The sequence below is a fragment of the Osmerus mordax genome, chromosome 3 (genome assembly GCF_038355195.1).
Source record: "Osmerus mordax isolate fOsmMor3 chromosome 3, fOsmMor3.pri, whole genome shotgun sequence".
NCBI lineage: Eukaryota > Metazoa > Chordata > Actinopteri > Osmeriformes > Osmeridae > Osmerus > Osmerus mordax.
In genome coordinates, this window is record NC_090052.1 from 2,585,205 (window position 1) to 2,596,334 (window position 11,130).

Consider the following 11,130-nt stretch of genomic DNA (forward strand, 5'->3'; position numbering starts at 1 on the left):
GTTAATGAAGTGGGCTGAAGGTGAGTGGTGTGTCAGAGCCCAGAAGGACACTGGTTTCAAACGAGAGGCTTCCTGAGTCATAGCACTCCATAAGGTCAATAAATAGATCCTCATTTCCAATCTGGCCTAAGAAGAGGCAATAGATGATGATTTACAACATATACAACAGGCCTGTGTCACTGTATCAGCTCAGTATTACGTGGTGTGATGTCAGTCTTTGTGACCTCATTTCCTGAACCTCCCTTCAGCTACGCCTCCGATGTGACGTCCGGGTTGAGTGACGGTAACGAGGGCCAATCAGAGAGGAGTGCCAAGGGCGCCAGCAAGCGCACAGGCGCCAAGCTGTTCAGGAGGAGAGCTCGCTCCCGCCTTCGGATCACTGGGGTAAGGAACCATCCGGTTTGGGCAGAACCTTCCGGATCTGTGTGTTCTGGAGCCAGGCTGTCAGTCCATCACGGTTCTGCTGAGTTTTGGAAGATCTTTGGATCTTCACATTGTCTCTTTGCCTTATCTCTACACAAAATCCTTGATCTTTAGTTACTGGTGTCTTTAAGTAGGGCACCGTGGAAGAGTTGACGACTACACATTGTACAGTTGCTCTCTTTCTCCGTTTTTGGGTCATGGTTGTAATCAGGTGTGCGTGTGTGTGTTTGTCCATGTGTGTGTGTCCTTGGGTGTGTGTGTTTGTGTCCTGTAGTTGTCAGACAAGGTTGATCGCGTGGTGGAGTGCCAGCTTCAGACACACAACAGCAAGATGGTGACCTTTAAGTTCGACCTGGATGGAGACAACCCTGAAGACATTGCAGCTGTCATGGTAGTTATCCGTCTGTCTGTGTGTGTGTGTGTGTGTCTGTCTGTGTGTGTGTGTCTGTCTGTGTATCTGTCTGTCCGTCTGTCCGTCTGTCTGTGTGTCTGTTATGTAACCCCAGAGTGGTAGAACTGCTGAGCTGCAGATCTCCCCTCCTCACTGATGACCTCCCTCATGACCTCCTGGTGACCTGTAGTCACTGTCACATGACGGGATCGAAGAGCCACCATTGGTCGGGGAATACAAGCGCTCTGTCTCCACATAGGTCACCAGGTCATGCATAAACAAGGAAGCGTTCCACAGCTAGATCACGATGGTCACAGTCAGACGTCTCACCTCACCATGAGAGTCCTGTCGATGTACTTTGTCAGTGTACTCACTGTACTCTCTAAAGCTGTGTTCTTCAACCCAGGTCCTCTGGGCCCACTGTCCTGTATGTAACACACCTGATTCAAATCAATGGTTGTTAGCACTACTGAGAAAGTGGATAAAAATACAAAAGCATGAATATATTGGTGTTTTACACAGTATAATACAGGTATTGGGGGTACTTGCATTCAGAAATCAGGAAAAGGGGGTTCTGAAGCCAGAAACGTTTGAGAACCACTGGGTTCATTTGGTGACCTGTTCTTGTGTCTCCAGGTGTTTTAATGAGTTCATCCTGCTCCTCTTCCAGGTGTTTAATGAGTTCATCCTGCTCCTCTTCCAGGTGTTTAATGAGTTCATCCTGCCCTCGGAGCAGGAGGGCTTCATCCACCGCATGCGTGACATCATCCGCAGGGCGGAGGCCCTGATGAGGTGTGGCGAGCCCCTGGGGCCGGTGGACGCTCTCCCCTACCTGAGTGGGGTTGGCCTGCTCTCTGGCTCACAGGTGAGTGTGTGTGTGTGGAGGTGTGTGTGTGTGTGTGTGTGTGTGTGTGTGTGTGTGTGTGTGTGTGTGTGTGTGTGTGTGTGTGTGTGTGTGTGTGTGTGTGTGTGTGTGTGTGTGTGTGTGTGTGTGTGGAGGAGTGTGTGTGTGCTCTTGTTCAACTACCCCTTTTCCTCACAAGTATGGTGAAACGTGCAAAAAAACTTTGTGGAGCCCTTTTGCCGCGCCCCATGACTCCAAAATGCTTGATTTAGTTCAGCTTGCCTGTGCTCCTCAAAAGCAAACTCCTGTTCTCGGCCAGCTAGTGAGAGGGTGTCCTTCATGTATCCAAGAGGTGAGCCGTGGTCGGGACTTCTGTGAAACACTCATCGTTTTTCTCTGTGTGGTTTTCAGCCCAACCTCACCACTCACGGTCTGGCACGAACACACTCCTCCTCGTCTCTACCGGGTGAGACACGTCTGTGTGTGTCTGTGTGTGTGTGTCTGTGTGTGTCTGTGTGTGTGTGTGTGTGTTCAGTCCATGTCTTCCTGCATGCTGCTGGTCTTACTGTGTTGGTCTCTCTGCCTCAGACTATGCAGCTGCCGATATTGGTCAGGTGACCCGGGGCTCCTCCCCCTCACCAGGAGGAGACTTCTACCTGGACCCAGAGGCCCTGCCCCCGGTCCGCGCCCTCCGCTCCCAGTCCTTCCACACCTCCTCAGGTAACTGCCCCAGCCTCCCTCCTACCCCCCCCCCCCCCAGCCTCCCTCCTACCACCAACCAGGCCCCAACCTCCCTACTCTCTTTCTCTCCCTCCCTGTCGCTTTCTTTTTCTCTCTCCCTCCTCCACACTTTATAATCCTTGGAAATCAAAGTCACCAAAACAAAAAGTAGGGCCCCTTCTGAAAAGAGGTGATTCATCTCAAGGGGGCTTATCCTGAAATACCTCTCTCTCAACTTCTCCTTCCTCCTTTTCACGCTCTCTCTGTCTCTCTCTCTCTCTCTCTCTCTCTCTCTCTCTCTCTCTCTCTCTCCCCACCCCATCCTTCCTAGCTCCCTCTCAAGCTGGTTTCACCGCAGGGTCCTGGTATGTGTGTGTGTGTGTGTGTGTGCTCAGCTGACTGCCTGGTGCTTGAGTCCAATATGTTTACTGACTGTACAGGGCAACTCTTTCCACTCACCGCCCCAGACAGAACGGTGTCTGCCGCACACTTCTCTTCAAACAGGTGTTGACGACCACGACCGGTCTCCTGTCAGAACCAAGTACAAGCTCACGGACGTGCACACACACACTTGCAAATGTGCACACACACACACACAGATATTGTTCCACGTCAGGCTGCTACATCATCTCAACACCTTCTGGGAGGGGTACTGGGTGTACTGTTTTTTCAGTGTGTGCCAATCAAATTTAAGTACAGAAATATTAGTTCTGAGCTTGCTTATGCTTAAAACAAATACATCGGCTGCCAATAAAGTGAGACCTTTTCCCTTGATAATATTTCAAAAAGTAATGTTTTTCACTTAATTTAAGTCACCAGATGAGCCATTTATACTAGAAACAAGTAAAAACTAGATTTTAAAATCTAAAAACAAGATTATCAATCTCAGTTTAGATAGTTAGATAGTCTTTGCAGTGCAGTATCATGGACACCAGTGTTTTGGACTTCCCATGTTAACGAATTGAGCCTCTAATCTCTCAGGGCACACGATCCACTGTAAGACAAGTCAGTCCGGGGAAGGTGTCAACCTTAGACAGGAAGTGGCAAGTAAGCTAAACCTGTGTTGGTGTCACCGTATCCTGGTGTGACTGTATCTGTGTAGCCAGGAGACTGACGACATCATGGGCTGGTTACTCTAGGACGCCCGAGGCTACGGCTCCCTCGCTACTGTGATGTCACCGCCCCGTGTGTGCCGTGTGACGACCACATGGGGCCGTTTGTCAGGACTCGTTTACTAGTATCAGCATGGAGCAGCCAAAGACACGTTGAGGCTGTTTTCTTCCGATGTTCCATGTGGAGTGGATTTCTAAGTCTTGTCACTCTCTTGTCTTGTGTCCCAGGTTCTTCCCAGACCTACAACCCTCCACCCTCCCAGTACCTCCAGTACTCCCACCCGGACGCCCTGCCTCCGGTCAACCACCTGCCCCCCCAGTACCCCACACCTCCCCACGCCCCCAGCACCCACACCCCTTACCCCTACCAGCACCCCCACGCCTCCACTCCCTCCCTCGCCCCCCAGAGCCTCCCCCGCTTCCTCAGCAACCCCAACCTCTCCTCCCCCTCCCCTTCGCCCTCTTCCTCCCTCACTCCCTCCTCCTCCCTCTCCCTCACGCCCTCCTCCTCCACCTCCTCGCCAAGTCAGGCAGGTGGAGGTGGAGAGGGGCTGGCCGCAGGGTGTGAGGTCAACCTCCTGTCTGCCGCCCCCCTGCCACAGCAGACTCCAGGGCTGTGGTCCTCCCACAACCAGCCCCTCTTCTCCCTGGCCAACGTGTTGTCCCTGGCCATGAGCGTGGCTCAGTCCTTCATGCCCCCCACCACCATGGCCAGCGGGGGGCCCCAGGCCTTCCACCCCCAGCCCAGTCCCTACGGCCACCCCCTGTTCTCCCCCCAGCCCCGGATGATCCAGCCTGATGGCTCCTACCTCCACTCCCAGGGGGCCCCGGTTGCCGCCAGCCAGTATCTGGACATGTACCAGCAGCTGGCTGATGCCCAAACCCAGATGCAGGCCGGGAGCCAGGGCTTGATGAAAGTGGGTTCGGGGGCGCCCCCCACTGGTGGGGAGGTTGCGGAGGAGCTGAGCTCAGCTCCGGGCTCCAGACCGGAGGTGTCCAGCTGCTCCAGTCTGTCTCCTCCAGGCTCCACGGTCAGCCCCCAGACGTCCCCCGACATGGGGCCCAGAGGAAGGCCCCACGAGCGGGCAGACGGCTCCTCCTCTTCCTCCTCCTCCTCCTCCTCTTCCTCCTCCTCCTCCTCCTCCTCCTGTACCTCCCCAGACTCCTCTGCTCCACCTAGTCCACAGAGCACGGTGAGACACAGACAGACTTGGGGTCACACACACACACGACCAAAGGTCACAAAATGGGTCACCAAGGTTCAAAGGGTTCACTAGGACACACTCAGACATGTGACCCAGAAGTGATGTCATCCTTAACTACCGCCTGTCCTGTTTGAGAAAGATGTACACACACGGATATTATGTACACACACAAAATGTCGCTTTCTCTCTCTCACACACACACACACACACACACAGGTCTTGGCATAGGGCTCAGATAATTGTGGCCTTGCCTGCCTCATCTCAAACCTGTTCTACCACCGTACTCTAAAGGACTGACAGACACACCCGTGGCGAGCGTGGACACAAAAGAATACCTCTCTCTTCTATTTGGTGCCTCTGACTGACAATGTGATTGTTTTTGTTGTTTTGTGTTCGGCTTCTGAAGGTATCATCGCCCAGTCCTAGAACGTCCTCACCTTTGACCCTGTCAGACCCGGGGATCAGCACCCAAAAATACAGACTATCGCCTATCAACGAGGGTAGGACAACTGAAGCAGCCATGCCCACATCGCCATCTAGTGGTGGCCTCAAGTGGTGCATTTTACACTTTCCCCTGAATTGAATCGATTTATTTCTTTATTAGATGTTTAGAATAAGTTGCCTGGGAGCCCTTAGGCTCTTTGTAGCATCAATGGAAAGCAGTTTGGGTTGATTTCTCATCAATATTAAAGACACTCCTTCACACACACTATCTGTCCATTTCTCCGCCTCTCCTTGTGTCTAACAGAGAGGAAGCCTGTCGTCACTGTCGGTCGTTTCCAGGTGACTCCCAGCACAGACATCCCCGCCGCCTCCCCTGGCCCCGCCCAGATCCAACAAGACACGCCCCCGCCACAACTCACCCCGCCCACCCCCACCCAGGACGCCCCTCCTCTCCCTCCCCAGCAGGACAGCGAATCGGACAGCAGCGGCACGGTGGAGCACGGCGATTCAGAGAACGGCATCAGCGCGGTGGCCCTGTCCCCGCCCCGGCAGGCCCCAACCGGCCCTCCGAGTAACCCAGACCACCGCAGCGCCCCCTGCCGGCCAGGAGGTCCCAGACTCCCCGAGCAGGAGGAGGAGGAGGGCGAGGGGGCGGAGGAGGAGGAGGGGGAGGAGGGAGAGAGGCGGCGGGGAGGCCGGAAGCTCAGCCTCAGCCTGTGGGAGGGCTCGGCGGGGAGCCCCCAGTTCAGCGGCAGCAACCTCCACCAGCCCTGGGTGAGCTACATGCGCAGCACCTCCTACGCCAGCAGCGACGACACGGAGAGCGAGGAGGAGGAGTCGTGGGACGAACTGCAGGAGCTCCGGGAGAGGTGATTGGACGGTTGGGTTCCCCAGTCGTGTGTGTTTGTGTGTGTGTGTGTGTGTGTGCGTGGGTGTCCTCAAGGGCATTGGAAAACTCTGTGGAGATCATTCATGGTAAAAGAAAAAAAAAAAACTTTTTATATATTCCTCTCTGTCCCTTTCTCTCTGCCTCCACCTCTCTCCCCTCCCTCCCCCCCTCTCTCTCTCCCTCTCTCTCTCTCCCCCTCCCAGACACCTGTCGGAGGTGCAGAACCTGCAGGACACTCAGAAGAGGGAGATCGAGGAGCTGTATCACAGGATGGGCAAGGTGCCCCCCCTTGGCATCGTGTCGCCGGCCGCCATGCTGAACATCCGCCAGAGACGCCTGTCCAAAAGCAGCAACTACGCCCCCTCCCGCAGGAACAGCCTGCAGAGACCGGACATACTGCCCCCTGCAGGTAAACCTAAGTCTCAACACCCGGCAGGCCAACCTCAGAGCACCTGCTGGCTTGTTTGGGTGGTCGGGTCTATCCTTCGTTTACAGGGTCCTGCGTGTCAATCGAGCTGTGCTCTGTCTTCCAGGGATCATGAGGAAGAACTCTGTGAGCGGCAGCAGCAGTGGTTCCCAGGAGAGGGCAGGTAAAGGAGTGACCTTCGCCCCGGACTACAGCCGGATGGTAAGCCTCACCCCCGCATGATCCATGACGGCCCTGTCCCCCAGCACTGGCCTAGCATATCTGTACAACTCTTTCAGTCCTGGAGTACCAGTGAACGCTGGTAAGCCATGAGAGCTCTCCAGGGGAGCCTGGCTACCCTGGAGAGCTCTCCATGGAGCCTGGGTACCCTGGAGAGCTTTGCATGGAGCCTGGGTACCCTGGAGAGCTTTCCATGGAGCCTGGGTACCCTGGAGAGCTTTCCATGGAGCCTGGCTACCCTGGAGAGCTTTCCATGGAGCCTGGGTACCCTGGAGAGCTTTGCATGGAGCCTGGCTACCCTGGAGAGCTTTCCATGGAGCCTGGGTACCCTGGAGAGCTTTCCATGGAGCCTGGCTACCCTGGAGAGCTCTCCATGGAGCCTGGGTACCCTGGAGAGCTTTCCATGGAGCCTGGGTACCCTGGAGAGCTTTGCATGGAGCCTGGCTACCCTGGAGAGCTTTCCATGGAGCCTGGGTACCCTGGAGAGCTTTGCATGGAGCCTGGGTACCCTGGAGAGCTTTGCATGGAGCCTGGGTACCCTGGAGAGCTTTCCATGGAGCCTGGGTACCCTGGAGAGCTTTCCATGGAGCCTGGCTACCCTGGAGAGCTCTCCATTGAGCCTGGGTACCCTGGAGAGCTTTCCATGGAGCCTGGGTACCCTGGAGAGCTTTGCATGGAGCCTGGCTACCCTGGAGAGCTTTCCATGGAGCCTGGGTACCCTGGAGAGCTTTGCATGGAGCCTGGGTACCCTGGAGAGCTTTCCATGGAGCCTGGGTACCCTGGAGAGCTTTCCATGGAGCCTGGGTACCCTGGAGAGCTTTGCATGGAGCCTGGGTACCCTGGAGAGCTTTCCATGGAGCCTGGGTACCCTGGAGAGCTTTGCATGGAGCCTGGGTACCGTCGAGAGCTTTCCATGGAGCCTGGGTACCCTGGAGAGCTTCCCATGGAGCCTGGGTACCCTGGAGAGCTTTCCATGGAGCCTGGGTACCCTGGAGAGCTTTCCATGGAGCCTGGGTACCCTGGAGAGCTTTCCATGGAGCCTGGGTACCCTGGAGAGCTTTGCATGGAGCCTGGGTACCCTGGAGAGCTTTCCATGGAGCCTGGGTACCCTGGAGAGCTTTCCATGGAGCCTGGGTACCCTGGAGAGCTTTGCATGGAGCCTGGGTACCCTGGAGAGCTTTCCATGGAGCCTGGTACCCTGGAGAGGGGAGAGGGTTGGAGAGGTAGAGGTGTGGTGGTCGGACCATAGCTCAGAGCCACGTTACCACCGAGTTCACCTTGGCGTTCACCCTCAGATCTCCGCTACTTCACAGCCATGGTTACAGAAGTTTGTCATGACCACTTCCTGTCGTCTCCTGACCCCTGCTCTCCCTCTCCCCCCAGTGAGGCAGCTGTCCCTGAGGGGCCTGAAGGAGTGTGTGCTGGTTCTGTAGACCACAGAGAGTCCCCCAGTGCCAGGGGTGGCCCTGGGGAGACCAGGGGTGGCCCAGGGGTTAGATGGAGGGTGATGGACACTGGACTGATGAGCCCTGTTCCTGAGACCCACCTGGAACACAGAGACACCCCAGGATGGAGGGATGGATCGGAGGGGAGATTGTCTTCACCGCATCACCAGACAGACACAGCCATACTAGTATCTCGTGCAGGAAACTCCTCATGATGCATAAGCCTGTGCACCACAGTGTCCTGGCCAGTCAATGTGTGGATATCTGACACTAGCTGGTGGCCATGGCCAAGTTGGAACCGTGACAGTGACTGGTCATGTGTCCATGGCAAGACAGGAAAGAAAGGACATCGGTGTGAACAGGGTTCGAAATGACACATGACTTTTGGGGAAGGGGTTACCTAAGTCATCAGTAATTGTTGAATTTTTTACTTGTTAACTTATCCATATCTTTTCCACTTTTTAATGTTTCGAAATCATGTTTGGAATTTGAACATTCTGAACAATAATCTTAGAGTAGCCTACCTGCTATTCACTCCTAAAAATGACATCAACCCCTACTTGATGTGTTTCCAACGTTGTGTGACCCCCTCAAAATAAAAGTACTAATTAGGACGAGGGGTTTCCGTCTAGACTAAACGGCGTGTCTCGGACCCCAACCCCCCCTCATTTTGAACCCTGAAAGTGTGCCTTGTGTATCCTTCCAGTTTTACTGCCTTGTGTGTCTTTGGTAATGTAGTCGAATGCAAGACGGCCCATCGACCCATCCTCCCGCCTTGTTGCTCCAGCTTTTCAGCGTCACCAAATAGATATCGCGTGTTGAGAATAGATAAGAGCACAATCGGATGGACGGAGACAATCCACGTCCGCTTCGCTCTAACCGTGTAAGCCATTGTCACTTTATCGTGTCCGCAAACACTCCAAGCCTTAAGCCCAATTTATACTTAGGTCGCAGACACTTTTGAAAAGGTTGCCGACCATTTCAAAAGTGTCCGCGACCGAAGTATAAATTAAGCTTTATTGTGTTGTTCAGCTGTGTATCTAACGCCTATTCTAGCGCTGCCTTTCCCTTAGGTGTACAGTGGATGATTCTTTCTGTACTGTTCTTACTTTTTAAAAACTAAACATTGATTGACACAATGCACTTTTCTGAGGGTGGGTTTATAACCAATTATTGAAGGACAAATCATCAATCGATGTACAGCACAGAACCCTTGTTTCCTTTGAAATCAGTACTGCCTATGCATTTCTAATGTTGTTGAATAACTGATTTCTGACAGACAAGACTAATCAAACTGAAACTGTGAATTTGAACCAGTTGCCTTAAGTATGCACATATTAAAATGCATAAATCATTGAGCTAGTTGTATTCTTGCAAGAAACCAACTTGACAAGACTGTGAATCTGTTTCGATAAAAGAAATGCGGACATCAGTTGTGTTGCTAGGAGACATACTGCTATGCAGACTTTGTGCCTTCATCCACATTGTTTTATACCTTCAAAGCTTGATTGTCTTTAAATATTCATTTGTATATATTGAAAATAAATAATTATATCAGAAACGGTCTTATTTCTTGTGCTGGTCACATTCCTCACAGTGACACTGGGTGCAGAATGAAGAAGCTTTTCACACTGAACTGTGTATAGACAAATCATTTAATACACATTAATGACTGAACAAATATTCACATATATACACCTTAGCTCCCACTCAAGCACAGACCCTAGCAATGTAATATAAACTTTATTTGAAGCTAGTCCAGTGATTGTGGAAGACCCCCTAAAACTAACACTGCATGTGAAAATAAACAGAATTTAAGCCTCTTTAGGCACATTGATTCTCACGACAGAGGGTATAGTCCAGTGCAACAGCTTGACAGTTCCGTATGCTTCTCCAGGTGGGGTCATCGCAACACGGGTGATGAGAAAGCAAGGCAGGTGAGAGGCTTCCGTCCCAAATCAACTGCCTGTCCACTGGGTGACTCCTTAAGAGTTGGCTCCTGTTCTGGGGCCTCTGATTCTGTTGATTCTCGCCTCGTCGTCAATGTCCTCCATGATCCTCTCCTGCTTCACAGACAGGATGGTGTAGCTGACTTGGAAAGGAGAGAGGTTAAGGACAATAGGTAGTTCACTAGTCTAGCTACATGGTTAACATCAAGCCACATCTGCAAATTTGGTTATTTTGTCGGAAGCAGACTCCTACTAACCCTACAGTATGTTGCATTTACAAACTCTGAACAGTAATCAGAGGTTGCATTCATGTTGACGTAACTAGCTCTAGCTAGGCTAGTAACTAGCTACGTAAACTGCGACCACATTTATTTGAAAAGCTATTGCTCTAGCTAGCAAATACAAGAACCTTGAGAAAGGAAACTTTTATCAAGCTGGTGAACGCAGTAAAGATGGAGAGATTTATTTTAAACTGGTCACAATGTGTTCCATGACTAGAATACAGTAACGTTAGCTACACAAGCTAGCAACCTTTCCTCGGAAGTGCAGTTATGACACACAAGAAGGATACACATGCCGATCACAAATGCCCCAATTGCAAGTCCAGTAAAAAGATTGCGACTACGTATCCTCTCCGAGTTTTTCTTCCAGTAGTCCAGCTCTTGTCTTCTCCGATTCAGTTGTTTCTGCGCCGCTGTCAATGTCGTTTTTGCGGCGACCTCTCCAACTCCTTCAGCACCCTTTTCTGCCATGTTTGTTGTGGTAATGTTTAACGCCGCGGTATTCAATCAAATGGTGCATCACTGCCACCTATCGTACAGAATGACTTACTTGAGGAGTAGGATAGGAACTGCGAAGGAGTTTGGACCGTCTTATACCCTCCTACGCTACTTATAAAAAATACGTATCACTGGCAGAATCCGTTTTGTGTTCATGCTGCATTTGGCAAGCATCCTAATCTAAACAGTATGAAAGATTACAGCCTCTTTCCAATAAAATTGTTATTAGTTTCCAACCGAGAAACCGTGTAATCAAATAACTCCCCTTTCTGATAAATAACAC

General features: G+C 52.2%; 2 protein-coding genes across 3 annotated transcripts in view; one reads left to right on the forward strand and one right to left on the reverse strand.

Moving 5' to 3' along the window:
• The window catches only part of wnk4b (WNK lysine deficient protein kinase 4b), a 46,010-nt gene extending 36,322 nt beyond the window's left edge, over positions 1–9,688 (forward strand). Inside the window, exons 10-20 of one of the 2 annotated variants that reach the window (XM_067233588.1) lie at positions 249–384; positions 698–814; positions 1,518–1,679; positions 2,070–2,124; positions 2,247–2,378; positions 3,719–4,683; positions 5,102–5,195; positions 5,444–6,008; positions 6,232–6,437; positions 6,562–6,656; positions 8,058–9,688. In XM_067233588.1, the coding sequence (XP_067089689.1) occupies positions 249–384; positions 698–814; positions 1,518–1,679; positions 2,070–2,124; positions 2,247–2,378; positions 3,719–4,683; positions 5,102–5,195; positions 5,444–6,008; positions 6,232–6,437; positions 6,562–6,656; positions 8,058–8,060 (2,530 nt within the window). In that variant the 3' untranslated portion in view covers positions 8,061–9,688. Of the gene's footprint in view, positions 1–248; positions 385–697; positions 815–1,517; positions 1,680–2,069; positions 2,125–2,246; positions 2,379–3,718; positions 4,684–5,101; positions 5,196–5,443; positions 6,009–6,231; positions 6,438–6,561; positions 6,809–8,057 lie in introns of those variants that run through there. The other variant, XM_067233587.1, reaches the window with a different exon arrangement.
• Positions 9,689–9,762: 74 nt separating this feature from the next.
• coa3b (cytochrome C oxidase assembly factor 3b) lies at positions 9,763–11,048 on the reverse strand. The gene is made up of 2 exons (XM_067233421.1): positions 10,640–11,048; positions 9,763–10,211 (listed from the first exon to the last, which is right to left on the reverse strand). Exons 1-2 carry the CDS (start codon positions 10,818–10,820, stop codon positions 10,105–10,107), a joined length of 288 nt encoding a protein of 95 aa, XP_067089522.1. The 5' UTR covers positions 10,821–11,048; the 3' UTR covers positions 9,763–10,104.
• Positions 11,049–11,130: the final 82 nt, after the last annotated feature.

What these genes read in the sequence shown, in the direction of transcription:
- coa3b (XM_067233421.1), bottom strand. Translation starts at nt 10,820, where the DNA reads ATGGCAGAAAAGGGTGCTGAAGGAGTTGGAGAGGTCGCCGCAAAAACG. An exon ending in GGCATTTGTGATCGGCATGT is followed by an intron (nt 10,212 to 10,639) that starts GTATCCTTCTTG and finishes CTCCTTTCCAAG; the next exon opens with TCAGCTACACCATCCTGTCT.